The 16,946-nt window shown below is 42.0% G+C and overlaps 1 protein-coding gene across 1 annotated transcript in view; it reads right to left on the bottom strand.

Moving 5' to 3' along the window:
- Positions 1-16,531, bottom strand: part of wdr27 (WD repeat domain 27) — a 388,848-nt gene extending 372,317 nt beyond the window's left edge. The window contains exons 1-4 of the mRNA XM_059648854.1: positions 16,249-16,531; positions 9,121-9,262; positions 7,324-7,448; positions 2,863-2,976 (exon numbers count right to left, since the gene is read on the bottom strand). Coding sequence (XP_059504837.1) covers positions 2,863-2,976; positions 7,324-7,448; positions 9,121-9,262; positions 16,249-16,437 — 570 coding nt within the window. The 5' untranslated portion in view covers positions 16,438-16,531. The remainder of the gene's footprint in view (positions 1-2,862; positions 2,977-7,323; positions 7,449-9,120; positions 9,263-16,248) is intronic.
- Between the last annotated feature and the right edge of the window lie 415 nt (positions 16,532-16,946).

The following is a 16,946-nucleotide window of genomic DNA, read 5'->3' as shown; positions in this document are numbered from 1 at the left end:
TCTCTCAATATCAAAAAATGCCAAGATTTGAACTGGTGCTTCAGGATTGCTCACTAAATTGATTCTGAGTCTGATCATGGAGTTGGTTTGATAAATTGGCTGATCAAGACTGAAACAGACAGAGTTTTAATCAGCAAGGGAATCAAGTGTTAAGGGAAAATGGCAGGCAAGTGGAGTTGATTATCAGATCAATCATGATCTCACTAAATGGCACAGCAGACTATTAAATGGCCAACTTCTGCTCTTCTATCTGTGATCTTCATAAGTTGCTATTAACCCTGCTTCTGAGATGAACACCATGAGGTAATGTTGAATCTGCACAAGACAATGATAATTGGGAGTATAGTATGTAGTCCTGAATTCCCTAATATACAAAGAATATTGGAACCAAATGAAGGGTTCAACAGGAATGATATCTGGAAGGGCTAATAAAATGAGTCTTTTGTGAAAATTAATAGGGGAATCTAATACAATATCAGTTTTAAAGTTAACACAATGTTTGAAAACATTGTAATAAGAGTGGAGATTCTACATCAGCAGGATGTATGCTAACAGTGGAACTTCTCTACACCTAAGACAAATTCAGCCTCAGTTCTCACTAGAAGGGAGCTACAATGAACTGAAGGTGCTAAAGGACTGTCACGAGGCAATTTGCTGGGTTGCAGCCCTGTCAAATTTGAGTGGCTCTGGCATTGAATCAGTCTGCACGCAGGGGAGGCTGGAATTCAGGCTGTTGTCAATCCTCAGTATTTTTACTCTTGTTTACCCCTTTTGGTTTCATGATATGGTAAGTTTTATAGAATTATAAACAGGTATAGCACAAACATGCCTGCACCAGGTTTCTGAATGAGTTACCCAATTAATCGCCCTTCCTTGCTCCTTCTCTGCAACTTTGCAAATGCCTCTTTTTAATGTAGCAGCCTCCTGGTTGTTAAAACACAGATAAACTGCTAATTTGGCCTAACAGCAAGAGATGATGGGGTACATTAGCCAAGTAAAATGCTGCAGTCACAAAACCCACACACCCGACACTGTGCAAACACAGCACCCAGGTGCTAATGACATTAGCATAATGTAAAAGGCAACAGTTATCCTGGACAGACATATCCCCAACAATTTATCTTGCTAAACAAAGGAGGGCCTAGACAGAAAGGCACCAGGTCCTGCTATACAAAGAAACAAACAGTGGCGGCCCCCAAATAATTGACACGGTTTCAAACTATTGTGTGAGTCTCTCAGATTGGCCAGAACTATAGAAAGTTCCAGAAAACAATTTAAAAAGATAAGAATCAGGGTTCACCTGCAGACCACACTCTTGAATCATCTGGAGGCCTTCCAAACCAGCCAGCATGGCAAAAGGCCTCTGCTAGCCATCCAGAAAAACAGAGAGAGAGAAAGAGAAAAAGCAGCTACGCAGTCCCAGAGTCAGAGAGAAAGCGACTGCATAAAGCTACAATAGATTCAATAATTATAGTAAGCTTAAGGGGCTAAATAAAGCTATTGTAACTTGTTTCCTAATAAAGTTAGGGCTGTTTCACATTACATTTATTGTGATTTGATTGCTTTGTTATTGTGGGAATCTGGGCAAACTCATTCATAACTTTCTGCTTGGAGTTATCCAACTTGTGTTAAGGAGGAATTAGATAACATTAAATATATGCACAATTCCCGCTGAAGGTTACAATTGAACCTGTCTTCATCATCCTTTCCAGGCAGTGCATTATATGTCAGACCAACTCCCATGCAGAAAAGAATATAATTTCCTCCACTTTTGTTGCCAATTGGAATGGATTTTCTCTATCAAAACGACTTTGAGAAGGAGTTTCTTGACTGGCCTGCAATGGTCTCTTCAAAGAATAGGGATTAGGTCATTCAAGACCTCAGTACAAATGGGAGGGCTCGGCACAATGTGCTTTTTATTTTTGCACTGGGGTCCTACAAGCAGCCTGCCCATTTACAAGCCTGCCTATATATAGCATTAGACAAGCTTTGGCTATCAACAAGACAACTGAGAAGAACACAGCCCTTTCACCAGGCAATTTTGGAGTCCTGGCCCCCAGCTTTTCAGACAATAAATAGATGCATGTTGAGCTGAATTTCTCCCCCATTGATTCAGTGCGAAGGAGTTGTATATAGATGTTTTGTCAAGGACAGTGCACTTCGAATTTTTATTGCTCTACCAGAAGTGGCTATTGAAACGGAAATTGCAGCATAATTTAACCAGAAATGGACAGGGGCACTTTAATTGCGATCACAGGCAAAAATACTATTTGTAGTTATGGTTTGAATTTAGTTACGCAGAGATAGAAATAACAAATAAAAGAGGCAAAGCCTCTCACCCATCCCTTCCACCCACCTCAAGCCACACCTCCATTTCCTACCTACTAACCTCATCCCGCCCCCTTGACCTGTACGTCTTCCCTGGACTGACCTATCCCCTCCCTACCTCCCCATCTATACTCTCCTCTTCACCTATCTTCTTTTCTCTCCATCTTCGGTCCGCCTCCCCCTCTCTCTCTATTTATTCCAGAACCCTCTCCCCAACCCCCTCTCTGATGAAGGGTCTAGGCCCGAAACGTCAGCTTTTGTGCTCCTGAGATGCTGCTTGGCCTGCTGTGTTCATCCAGCTTCACACTTTGTTATCTGTGAAGTGAATAACTTGTCTTTGGAGCCTGGAAAATAGACAGTAACAAAACAAGTGATACTATGAGAAATGAGTGGGAGTTGGACACGTTTAGGGTGAAAATTGAATATGTTTTCTGATTGAGAGCATCAAGGCAGGAAATAATAAATTGAGACAATTTTTCTACAAGAAAAATAACTTCATATATTGAAGAAGTGTAAAAACTGGAAACTCCATACCTTAAAAGTCCTATCTTCAGAGATCGATACAAGTATGTTCAACTGCCAAGGACAAAATTCTGCAGCCGTTACGACACCAAGATGACCTTCTAAGATTGCCAAAATATCTTCCTGCTAATGGAGCATTAAACACTGCCATATAAATAGGCCAGTTTCACAAGATTATGAATTTCTCTTTTTAACCTAATAACTTATCATCTGAATATTAATGTTAAAAAGTTATATTTATTTATCATTAACAATTTATTTTAAAAAATCTTGATGGTTAACTTTCTTTAAGCATACATAAGAAAAACAGATAAGATTTAGATCATTATTTTAATTCATTAAATATGCATAACAGCTTGATGCAATGAGGATACACAGTTTATGAAAGTTTACGCATTCAAGTGTAAAGTGATATATTTTGATGGGAAGAATGAGGAATGAGGAACAAACGAGAAAAAGGGGTGCAAGACCATGGATACCCAGAGAGCTGCATGCACAAATCATTGAACATAGCATGGCAGATTAAGAAAGCGGTTAAAAAGACATATGGAATCCTGACTTTTATAAGTAGCAGTGCAGAGTACAAAATCAAAGAAGTTATGGTGAACCTTAATATCGTCTCAACTAGAGCACTATGTCCAATTCAGGGCATCACACTTTAGAAAGGATACAAAGATTTGCCAAGGGCATAAGAAAGAATTTTATGAATAGTTCCGGGTGTGAGAGATAACAAAGTGTGGAGCTGGATGAACACAGCAGGCCAAGCAGCATCTTAGGGGCACAAAGGCTGACGTTTCGGGCTCCTAAGATGCTGCTTGGCCTGTTGTGTTCATCCAGCTCCACACTTTGTTATATTGGATTCTCTAGCATCTGCAGTTCCCACTATCTCCAGGGATGAGAGATTTCAATTATGTGGGTTGACTGAAAAAGATGGACAAGTTCTCCTTCGAAGCTTGAGAGGGGATTTCAAAGAAGTGGTTAAAATCATGAGGAGTGTGGACAGAGTAGGTGGGAGAAACTGTTTTCATTAATGGAAGGGCTGTGACCGAAAGGGCATTGATTTAATGTGAATGGTAAAAGAACCAAAAGCAACTTGAGGAAAATCATTTTGACGCAGTGAATCGTTTGGATCTGGAATGCACTGCCTTAAAGTGCAGTGGATTCAGAGTCAATCATGCCTTTCAAAACAGAATAAGATAATTAACTGAAGATTTAAATAAATGCATTGAAAAAACATAGGCGAGTGGTAATAGCTGAGTTTCTCTTGCAGAGAACTGACACAGATATGATGGAATGAGTGGACTCCATGGTTAACCACAATATGATTATAATAGCACAATAATAAAGTGTTACCAATGTAGTGTTCTTAAGCCCTGTTCTGCCAGCTTATGGCTAATTATATTCAAATTATATGCAGTACACCACTGATTTTGAAATAACAGTCAGGTAACTCTGGGGCAGAGTGGTGACTCAGTGGTTAGCACTGCTGCCTCACAGCACCAGGGGCCTGGGTTCAATCCTGGCCTCAAGTGACTGTCCATGTGGAGTTTGCACATTCTCCCTATTTCCTCTGGGTTTCTTTCGGGTGCTCCGGTTCTTCCCACAGTCCAAAGATGTGCAGGTTAGGTGGATTGGCTATGCTAAATTGCCCATTGTGTCCGGTGTGGTTCTGGGTGGGATGCTTTTCAGACTGTCAGTGTGGACTTGATGGGCTGAATGGCCTACTCCCACACTGTAGGGACTCTGTGAACTCAGAAAACTGACTTATTGTGTGAATTCAAATGCCACACTGGTGAAAATGAAGAGGTTTATTAATATTATGATTGAGTCTTATTGTATAATCGGCAGTTTCAATGAAGTCTTTCTCTCCAGGAAAGACCTAATGAGAGAGCTCAGAAGATCCAGGAGGAGACATGAGAAGTTGTTGGCGGATAGGATCAGGGTAAACCCTAAGGCTTTCTATAGGTACTTAAGGAATAAAAGAATGACGAAAGTAAGATGAGGCCCAATCAAGGATAGTAGTGGTAAGTTGTGTGTGGAGTCAGATGAGATAGGGGAAGTGCCAAATGAATATTTTTCAACAGTATTCACTCCAGAAAACGACAATGTTGTCGAGGAGAATACTGAGATACAGGCTACTAGACTAGGTGGGTTTGAGGTTCACAAGGAAGAGGTGTTAGAAATCCTACAGAGGGTGAAGATAGATAGGTCCCCTGGGCCGGATGGGATTTATCCTCGGATCCTCTGGGAAGCCAGGGAGGAGATTGCCGAGCCTTTGGCATTGATCTTTAACTCCTCATTGTCTACAGGAATAGTGCCAGACGACTGGAGGATAGCAAATGTGGTTCCCCGTTCAAGAAGGGGAGTAGAGACAACCCTGGTAATTATAGACTAGTGAGCCTCACCTCAGTTGTTGGTAAAGTGTTGGAAAAGGTTATAACGAATAGGATTTATAATCATCTAGAAAAGAATAAGTTGATTAGGGATAGTCAGCACGGTTTTGTGAAGGGAAGGTCGTGCCTCACAAACCTTATTGAGTTCTTTGAGAAGGTGACCAAACAGGTAGATGAGAGTAAATCAGTTGATGTGGTGTATATGGATTTCAGCAAGGCGTTCAATAAGGTTCCCCACAATAGGCTATTGTACAAAATGCGGAGGAATGGAATTGTGGGAGATATAGCAGTTTGGATCGGGAATTGGCTTGCTGAAAGAAGACAGAGGGTGGTAGTTGATGGGAAATGTTCATCCTGGAGACTAGTTACTAGTGGTGTACCGCAAGGGTCGGTGTTGGGTCCACTGCTGTTTGTCATTTTTATAAATGACCTGGATGAGGGCGTAGAAGGATGGGTTAGTAAATTTGCAGACGACACTCAGGTCGGTGGAGTTGTGGATAGTGACGAAGGATGCTGTAGGTTGCAGAGAGACATAGATAAGCTGAGCTGGGCTGAGAGGTGGCAAATAGAGTTTAATGCAGGCAAGTGTGAGGTGATGCACTTTGGTAGGAGTAACCGGAAGGCAAAGTACTGGGCTAATGGTAAGATTCTTGGTAGTGTAGATGAGCAGAGAGATCTCGGTGTCCACGTACACAGATCCTTGAAAGTTGCCACCCAGGTTGACAGGGCTGTTAAGAAGGCATACAGTGTTTTAGCTTTTATTAATAGAGGGATTGAGTTCTGGAACCAAGAGCTTATGGTGAAGCTGTACAAAACTCTGGTGCGGCCACACTTGGAGTATTGTGTACAGTTCTGGTCACCGCATTATAAGAAGGATGTGGAAGCTTTGGCAAGGGTGCAGAGGAGATTTACTAGGATGTTGCCTGGTATGGAGGGAAGGTCTTTCGAGGAAAGGCTGAGGGACTTGAGGCTGTTTTCATTAGAGAGAAGAAGGTTGAGAGTGACTTAATTGAAACATATAAAATAATCAGAGGGTTAGATAGGGTGGATAGGGAGAGCCTTTTTCCTAGGATGGTGACGGCGAGCACCAGGGGGCATAGCTTTAAATTGAGGAGTGAAAGATATAGGACAGATGTCAGAGGTAGTTTCTTTACTCAGAGAGTAGTAAAGGAATGGAATGCTTTGCCTGCAACGGTAGTAGATTCGCCAACTTTGGGTACATTTAAGTCGTCATTGGATAAGCATATGGACGTACATGGAATAGTGTACTTTAGAGGGGCTTGAGATCGGTATGACAGGTCGGCACAACCTCGAGGGCCAAAGGGCCTGTACTGTGCTGTAATGTTCTATGTTCTATAACTAGCAGTCACCATTTGACAAATACTTCCTGTTCTCTTCTTCATCTATTTCAGAAACAACCCCCTATTCAAGTGTAGAAATGTAGGGAGAGGTTTGGTGACAAAATGATCTGGGTTTTCTGCCTGAATGAAATAGAATATTACTCCACCAATTGAAACACACTTCCTACCACTTTCCGTCTCTGGATCCTGGATACAGAGACCAGTTCTTCTGCTCTTAAGTCCAGATTTCTGGCATAAGGTTCACTGCCTTCATTTTGCAGACAATTCACCCTTTCCCTTCTGCAAGACATTCTCTAACCCCCTTACTTTGGTCAAAACAAAGAACAACAGATGCTGGAAATGTGATAGAAAAGCAGAAAGTGCTGGAGAAACTCAGCAGGTCTGGCAGCATCTGAAGAGAGAAAAACAGAGCTAATGTTTCGAGTCCAGTGACCTGTTACAGTCACTACAACTCCATCCCCACAAACGTTTGGTGGCAGCCAGTTGTTCAGTGACTGGTTAAACCAAGCAGCCAGCTGCTACCTTCTACCTATTTTTGATGAGCAGCAGACAAGCAAATACAGATAAGCTTGGCAATTAAAATTATACAGGGCCGATGCACTCTGCACTCACCTGTTGTCCAACTTGAACCGTTCTGGAAGTTAAAAGTGACCCCAATAATTCAGTATCACTGAGCTCTAAAATAGGGTAAGCAATTATGATATTGTTTTTAAACTCACCTTGCAGCTCAACACATAGATTTTGTTGTCTGCGCAGGTTGCCAATGTTTGGTCATCTGGACTGAAACATAAATATAAAACTTTTCCTAGCAGAGTTCCTATAATAGTTCCTCTTGGGACCAAGCCTGCAAGTATCAAGTCAAAAATTACAACCACACAAACAAAAATAGATACAGTCATTAACCCAAGGTTTTAGAGACAAGTAATTCTTTCTACATTCGCAAGGTTATGCAGCAGCTCTACAAAACTCTGGTGAGACCACACTTGAAATATTGTGTCCAGTCTGGTTGCCCTATTATAGGAAAGATGTGGAGGCTTTGGAGAGGGTGCAAAGGAGGTTTACCAGGATGCTGCCTGGACTGGAGGGCTTGTCTTACGAGGAGGGCTTGTCTTACGAGGAGAGGTTGACTGAGCTCGGACTTTTCTCTCTGGAGAGAAGGAGGAAGAGAGGTGAACTGATTGAGGTGTACAAGGTAATGAGAGGCATGGATAGAGTCAATAGCCAGAGACTTTTCCCCAGGGCAGGATTGACTGCCACGAGGGGTCATAGTTTTAAGGTGTTAGGAGGAAGGTATAGAAGAGACGTTAGATGGAGGCTCTTCACCCAGAGAGTTGTGAGCGCATGGAATAGTTTACCAGTCGTAGTCATGGAAGCGGAGTCATTAGTGACATTTAAGTGACTGCTGGACATGCACATGGACAGCAGTGAATTGAGGGGAATGTAGGTTAGGTTATTTTATTTTTGGATTAGGATTATTCCACATCACAACATTGTGGGCCAAAGGGCCTGTACTGTGCTGTACATTTCTATGTTCTATATTCTGAATAGAATTGCAGAAGATATTTGAAAATCGGTCCCACAGAGAAGACAACACCAAAAGAAAAGATTAGATGTAGGTTAGCACATTGGATCAAAAAACTGACAACGGGGAGAAAACAGGAAATAACGGCTGAAGACAATCTCTTCAGGCAGTGAGAAGGGTATTGCATTACTCCTCATGATTAACATAGAACATAAGAAATTGGAGCAGGAGTATGCCAGATAACCCTGTGAGCCTGCTCCCACATTCAGTGAAATCATGGTTGATCTTCTACTTCAGCACCAGTTTCCTGCACTATCCCTGTGTCCCATTAGAAGATGAGGATTTCCTTTCGTAATGACAGGACATACTTTATACTCAAAGAAGAAGTACAGATTATTCACAACATTTGGGGTCATTTGTCTTTGTGTGATAGTGTGAAGTAGATGGTTGCAAATTATTGCATAAAATGGAAACAAAATTTGGGAGAGATGCTGCGATAACAAGGTAGAGGGTCCAGGCCTGAAACGTCAACCTTCCTGCTCCTGTGATGCTGCTTGGCCTGCTGTGTTCATCCAGCTCTACACCTTGTTATTTCGGATTCTCCAGCATCTGCAGTTCCTATCATCTCTTGGGAGAGATACTGTTGATTCACTGTTATCCACTTTGCACCATCATGGTCAACTCATTCTGATTCTATCTCGACACAGATTTTTCTATGATTTCTCATTGTCTTAACAACTGTACAACTTACCCAGGCAATAGCATGATCTCATGTCATTGCACCAGGCTATCCAAGTATAAATTGCTTTTCTCTGTATCTAGATTTCATGATTAAATAACTCCATCTTTCTCACTGTGCACATAAAGAATAATTACTAATCCTTGGTGTTATAATCCTAGCCAATAACCTATTTCATATAAAACAGATATGGGATAAGTCAAGGAATCAGAGCTATTTTAAAATTCATTGCAAAATATTAGAAAAATGTTTAACCTTGTTGTAAACTCATTCGACATGCTTCCACATCCCATATAATGGCATAATCTTCAGCTGCAGAACACAGAAGTGTTGGTTCATTGTGGTTTCCAAATGCTAGTGCAGTAATTAATTGATGGTGGCCTTTTAACTCCAGGGTCTACAGAAAATAGATGCATGGAATTATGCATTACTTGAGACTTAAATAAGAATACTGACTTAAACCAGTGCATTCAGAATATTCCAAGTGCAGAACATAGAATAGAATAGAACACTGAATAGAATACCATCAATTAACTATGATGGAAAGATTCTGGATTAATTGCACTATGAAAATGTGAGGCTTTTTTGCCATTTTAACTTACTTCCTGTTCAACTGAGGCAGTCAAACAAACTTGGTTCTAAACAAACAAGATTGATCTTTGTTCCAAGATAACAAAGTGTGAAGCTGCATGAACACAGCAAGCCAAGCAGCATCTCAGGAGCACAAAAGCTGACATTTCGGGCCTAGACCCTTGATGAAGGTGGGATGAGGTTAGTAGGTAGGAGATGGAGGTACAGCTTGAGGTGGGAGGAAGGGATGGGAGAGAGGAAGAACAGGTTAGGGAGGCAGAGACAGGTTGGACTGGTTTTGGGATGCAGTGGGTGGAGGGGAAGAGCTGGGCTGGTTGTGTGGATGCAGTATACAACACCATGCCAATGTGGTATATTGCATCCACTGTACCCGATGTGGCTTCCTCTACATTGGGGAAACCAAGCGGAGGCTTGGGGACCGCTTTGCAGAACACTTCCGCTCCGTTCGCAATAAACAACTGCACCTCCCAGTCGCAAACCATTTCCACTCCCACTCCCATTCTTTAGATGACATGTCCATCATGGGCCTCCTGCAGTGCCACAATGATGCCACCCAAAGGTTGCAGGAACAGCAACTCATATTCCGCTTGGGAACCCTGCAGCCCAATGGTATCAATGTGGACTTCACCAGCTTCAAAATCTCCCCTTCCCCCACCGCATCCCAAAACCAGCCCAGTTCGTCCCCTCCCCCCACTGCACCACACAACCAGCCCAGCTCTTCTCCTCCACCCACTGCATCCCAAAACTGGTCCACCCTGTCTCTGCCTCCCCAACCTGTTCTTCCTCTCACCTATCCCTTCCTCCCACCCAAAGCCGCACCTCCATTTCCTACCTACTAACCTCATCCCACCTCCTTGACCTGTCCGTCTTCCCTGGACTGACCTATCCCCTCCCTACCTATACTCTCCTCTCCACCTATCTTCTTTTCTCTCCATCTTCGGTCCGCCTCCCCCTCTCTCCCTATTTATTCAGAACCCTCACCCCATCCCCCTCTCTGATGAAGGGTCTAGGCCTGAAACATCAGCTTTTGTGCTCCTGGGATGCTGCTGGGCCTGCTGTGTTCATCTAGGCTCACATTTTATTAACAGAAATTCACGTTACTGAATTTGTACTGAGACACTGATGCATGCTAAATTTCTTATATCATTTGTGATGCTTCAAAATATGTGAAAAACCCACAGCCAACCATTTAAATGCTCCACCTCCTACTAAAGGCCAGCTTGAGCATGTCATCTGTATTTACATCATTAAAACGCCAACATAAATTTATATTTATTGATATCAGTACAGCTGAGATTTCTCAAATTTGTTGTGAATAATTTTTAAATTTTCCTTACAGAGACCTGAAAAATGTTTGGGACCCCATGCATTTAGATGAACGAGCAGCCGAAATGGTCTCTCCATAGATCATAGCCCTGTTCTGCACAATAATGGAAAAGAGGATCAAAGTAAACAATGTCTAAAGCCAAGGAACAATGGCAAAAGACAGTAGCCAACTGGATGGTACCCTTTGGTGGTAGTGCATTTTCATTTCTGGCAGAGGACAACCTGCACCACAGGAAATTTTGGACCTAGCCTAGCATGATGGTATTAAGAACGAAATGCTCCAAAATCAATTCCAAGCCACTACTTCAAATTAAACAATGACACGAGTACATAGATTGGGAAGGTCAAGTTAAGCAAAAGACGAGTTTAGCCAATAACGGAAAGCACTCAGTCATTACAAACTGTGATTAATATATGGGCTGGACAATATGTGCAGTTATTCAAGAAGTGATAGGAGATTATTTTGTGTTTTTGTATAATTGGGATCAGATATGACAAATTGTTCTGCTTAATAATATCTAGGTTGTATCAGAAACCACTTATAGTGTTACTTAGTGATAATGGGTACTGCGGATGCTGGAGAATCCAAGATAATAAAATGTGAGGCTGGATGAACACAGCAGGCCCAGCAGCATCTCAGGAGCACAATAGCTGACGTTTCGGGCCTAGACCCTTCATCAGAGAGCAGGGTCTAGGCCCAAAACGTCAGCTTTTGTGCTCCTGAGATGCTGCTGGGCCTGCTGTGTTCATCCAGCCTCACATTTTATTATAGTGTTACTTACATTATCACAGTCACTCAACAATACAGATTGGATTTTCAATTTGCCACGTAGGCATATACAGTGGAAGTGTTGATCAATAACCCACTATATAATCAGCTCAATTTTTACAGTCATTAAAATTAATTTCAATGATGGATGATAAACCTGCAATGTATTTTAAACCCAAGCAGCAAGCTGAAAATCTATCCCTCAGCAACCAAGTAAACTAATTCTGTTTTCACTGACTATTTGGGAACTTTGCATGGTGCTGAGACATTTTATGTAATTTTATTGCCAACTTATGTTTTGTTCATTCACGGGGTGTAGATGCATTAGTTTGTCCTTTTATTGCCCAAACCTAATTGCTTTCAAGAAGGTGATGGTGAGCCATCTTTTACAACCACTGCATTCTGTGGACGGTAGGTACACTCACAGTGATGTTACTGAGGGAGTTATAGGATTTTGACTCCGTGACGGATACATGGTGATACATTTCCAGTTCAGGATGGCACATGAATGGAAGTGATGATGATGTGCCCAAGCATTTGTTGCCCTTGCCCTTTTAGATAGTAAAGACTGCAGGTTTAAAAGGTGCTGTCGAAGGAGTTTTGGGGCATTGCTGCTGTAAATCTAGCATGTGTTACACACTGCTATCACTATGCATCATTGATGGAAAGACTAAATGTTGAGGTTGGTGGCCACGATGCCAACCAAGTGGACTACTTGTCCTAGATGGCATCAATCTTGTTGCAGCTGCAGTCATCCAAGCATGTAGCGTGGACTCCATCACATTTCTGACAGGTGATCCGGTTTCAAGAAATCATGAGATGAGTTGCTTGCTACAAAATTCCCAGCCTTTGACTTTCTCTTGTAGCCACAGAATTTATATGGCTGGTCAGTTCAGGAGGCTGAAATTCAGAGTAAGCATTTAAACAACCTGAAAAATGGATGTGAGTTTGCTCGCTGAGCTGGAAGGTTAGTTTTCAGACATTTCGTCACCATTCTAGGTAACATCATCAGTGAGCCTCCGATGAAGCGCTGGTGTTATGTCCCGCTTTCTATTTATCTGGTTAGGTTTCCTTGGGTTGGTGATGTCATTTCCTGCGTTGGTGATGTCATTTCCTGTTCTTTTTCTCAGGGGATGGTAGGTTGGCTCCAAATCAATGTGTTTATTGATGGAGTTCCGGTTGGAATGCCATGCTACTAGGAATTCTCGTGCGTGTCTCTGTTTGGCTTGTCCTAGGATGGATGTGTTGTCCCAATCAAAGTGGTGTCCTTCCTTATCTGTGTGTAAAGATACGAGTGATAGTGGGTCATGTCGTTTTGTGGCTAGTTGATGTTCATGTATCCTGGTGGCTAGCTTCCTGCCAGTTTGTCCAATGTAGTGTTTGTCACAGTTCTTGCAAGGTATTTTGTAGATGACGTTCGTTTTATTTGTTGTCTGTATAGGGTCTTTTAAGTTCATTAGCTGCTGTTTTAGTGTGTTGGTGGGTTTGTGGGCTACCCTGATGCCAAGGGGTCCGAGTAGTCTGGCAGTCATTTCGGAGATGTCTTTGATGTAGGGGAGAGTGGTTATGGTTTCTGAGCCCGTTTTGTCTGTTTGTTTGGGTTTGTTGCTGAGAAATCGGCGGACTGTGTTCTTAGGGTACCCATTCTTTTTGAATACGCTGTATAGGTGATTTTCCTCTGCTCTGCGTAGTTCCTTTGTGCCGCAGTGTGTGGTGGCTCGTTGGAATAATGTTCTAATGCAGCTTCGTTTGTGGGTGTTGGGATGGTTGCTCCTGTAGTTCAGTATTTGGTCCGTATGTGTTGTTTTCCTGCAACCCAAGGAAACCTAACCAGATAAATAGAAAGCGGGACATAACACCAGCGCTTTGTCGGAGGCTCACTGATGATGTTACCTAGAATGGTGACGAAACGTCTGAAAACGAACCTTCCAGCTCAGCAAGCAAACTCACATCCAGAATCTCAACCTGAGCTACTAATCTTCTCAAAACTCGCTAACCTGAAAAATCTGCTGTGAAACAAGTTTCAAAACTCCTAGGCCAGTCTGCAGTGAATTCTAGTCCAAAATATAAAAGCTGTCCACTATTTGGTACTAATTTGAGCTTATAGTCATTCTTCTTTTCAAAAATAGCTTCCATTGATATTTAAAAAGGAGCATAAACATTGCAATGAATGTTTGCATTAACCTAAAATAGATGGTGCAGGAAATTCCAAATAACGTACATGGAATAGTGTAGGTTAGATGGGCTTCAGATTGGTATGACAGGTCAGCACAACATCGAGGGCCGAAGGGCCTGTACTGTGCTGTAATGTTCTATGTAATGAAAATCAGTAAATTCTACCAGTGGAACTAGAGTTCCAACAACATTGTGTTTTGTGGTCTACTGGCTGATCCCACCAACATATACTGAGCTGAACATTAACCACAGTTGCAGAACCATCAGCTTCATGAAGAAGTCCAGACGTTTCTGATTTTCAAGAGTCCATAACCAAGTACTGCTCATTAGCACAGTTCACAATTCAAGATTCTATGCCAAAGGCGTACTAAAGCTTGGGTAAACAGCCACAGAGACACATGAGAGGCCACAGTCTAGGCCTTTCAGCCATAGTATGCCAAGGGGCCATAAACTGTGCAGAATCCCTGAATCTGAATGCTGTCATGAATGTATATTGTGAAATATCAAGAATATTGCAATGATATTGAGACATTTCAACATAGAACCTGCATTATGGACAGAAGTTTAATTTTATTGCATTTTCTATATTATTCAAGTTAAAATATTTTGGAATGTATCTTTACAAATTTTATGAATAATGTATATTTTTGGATTTTAAAAATATGTCTTTAATTTATGTCATTGGGTCTGAAATGGTGGATTGTTGCACCTGTGCTACAGTTGTTGAAGAGAAGCTGCTGCCTTTACACTCTCTATCCTTCTCCTTCTGAACCTAGTTCTCACAATAAAAGCTACAGTGAAGACTTATAAAGGATTATAAATAACTATAACATTCACTATGACTGACTTCATTCAAAAAACCAGCTAGTCAACATCAGGTTGAAACCCTACGCCATAAAGACAACCGAAGAAATCTAAATTGCATATTCTTTAGATAACAAGGTGTAGAGCTGGATGAACACAGCGGGTCAAGCAGCATCAGAGAAGCAGGAAGACTGATGTTTCAGACCTAAACACCTCTTCAGCTATTTCTGAAGCAGGGTCTAGGCCTGAAACATCAGCCATCCTGCTCCACTGATGCTGCTTGACCTGCTGTGTTCATCCAGCTCTACAGCTTGTTATCAAAAGAATTTGCAGTTTGGATTTCTTCAGTTGTCTTTGTGGCATAGGGTGGCTTTGGGTGGCACAGTGGTTCAGTGGTTAGCACTGCAACCTCACAGCGCCAGGGACCCAGGTTCAATTCCAGTCTCAGGCAACTGTCTGTGCAGAGTTTGCACGTTCTTCCCGTGTCTGCATGGGCTTCCTCCAGGTGCTCCGCTTTCCTCCCAAAGATGTGCAGGCTAGGTGGATTGGCCATGCTAAATTGCCCATAGTGTTCAGGGGTGTGTGGGTTATAGGGGGATGGGTCTGGGTGGATGCTCCAAGGGGCGATGTGGACTTGTTGGGCAGAAGGGCCTGTTTCCACACTGTAGGTAATCTAATCTCTACACCTTCTTATCTCAGATTCTCCAGCATCTGCAGTTCCTACTATCTCTGAAACAATTTTAACCCCACTGCGAAACCATTTCTGAAGAAGGGTCTAGGCCCAAAACGTCAGCCTTCCTGCGCCTGACCTGCTGTGCTCATCCAACTCTGTACCTTGTTATCTCAGATTCTCCAGCATCTGCAGTTCCTACGATCTCTGCATATTCTTTAGTCTTCTTTTGCATTGGACATTGCCTCCTGAAATAAATCCACAGAAGCTGATATCCCATCACCACATCACCCTTTATTTACACAAGAACAGTGATTGACTTTAGTACTGCCTCAGATTCAGACAACAGAGTGTCAGTATCTCTGACACTCCTCTTTTTTATTTGTCAGCCAGAGTTCCCTGAATGAACCTGACTAACAGTCCCAAACAGGGAACTCATATTGTATGAGATCCAGCTGGCTGACTTTGCTACCACCATTGGACCCCCTTTAACTTTGTACTTGTGTGTGGGCCTAAGAGACAGTATGAAGGCCATATCCTTGATTTCACATTTTCATTGTTTTCCTCAGGTTTAACTGGCCTCTCTCTTTGAATCAAGAAAACACTGTCAATTGACACTTTATTGTTCAGAAAAAAAAAGTTAATTACTATTGAAGGGTGTAAACTCGAAAAGTTGACTTTCCTGTTCCTCTGATGCTGCCTGACCTGCTGTGTTCCTCCATCTCCACACTTTATTGACTCCAGCATCTGCGGTTCTCGCTATCTCTAATTGGAGTTAGGTATAGCTTTATGCAAAAAAAAACTTAAACTTTCACTGGGACGAAGGAAGGAGGCTGAACAAGTGTTAGTTCATCCCTGCTCACCCACTCAGAACATAGTATAAAACTGACCATTTTATTTAAACGTTTTGATCACAATCCAGCAATTATATTAATACTATTGTCAGTTGCGATTTAATATGAACTTAATTTCATTCCAGCTTCTACTTAGCAAAGCAATGCTTGACCCACTGTACTCTTAAGCCACATCTCTCTGAAATAAAAATTACCTGCAGGATAGGATTGTGGATATCCCAAACACACACTTGTTTATCACAAGGGAAAGCACAATATTTCCAGCAGCAAGCAAGTTGAATATGTGGCAATGGAGTACAGGAATGAACACAATGTTTTTCTGTAATAATTTCTTTCAAATAACCATTCTTCGCACTCTGGTGGATAGTGGTACTTTCCCACATTCTAAAAACAAAATGAGAAGCATTATTAAATGCGCAAAAAGAAAAGTCTAATGGATTTTTACAGATATGAAAGAGGGACTGGACACCATCTCTACTATAATGCATTAAAGTGCTTTTGCCAGTATTACTTCATAGCAAGTCACAAGAAGCCAGAATGACTCAGTGTGAACGTCTCTTTCTGACTACAAAGAAGGACCAGCATTGCTCACAAGTCTCCCTTGACAGGATAACAGATTGTAAACTCATTTTGCCAAAAATTCCATTCATGATCTAAGTGGTTTACAACTACCATATCCACCCTGGGAAATCTCAATTCTGATCCCACTGACCATCTAATCAACTCATCCACAATCCCTGCCTTTGTCCAGCCTGATTCTGATACTGGATTTTTTTTTTGTCTTAAGCGCATTAGCAAATGTAGATAAATATTCCCACCGATGTAACTCCAGCCTACAATTTTCCTCCTCCGGTTTCAATTATAGGGAAGTCATGGGCTGATGAATGCAAAA

This window comes from Stegostoma tigrinum, chromosome 9, assembly GCF_030684315.1.
Source record: "Stegostoma tigrinum isolate sSteTig4 chromosome 9, sSteTig4.hap1, whole genome shotgun sequence".
Taxonomy (NCBI): domain Eukaryota; kingdom Metazoa; phylum Chordata; class Chondrichthyes; order Orectolobiformes; family Stegostomatidae; genus Stegostoma; species Stegostoma tigrinum.
The sequence above is the reverse complement of the archived record's forward strand: the minus strand, read 5'-3'. Positions and strand labels throughout refer to the sequence as shown.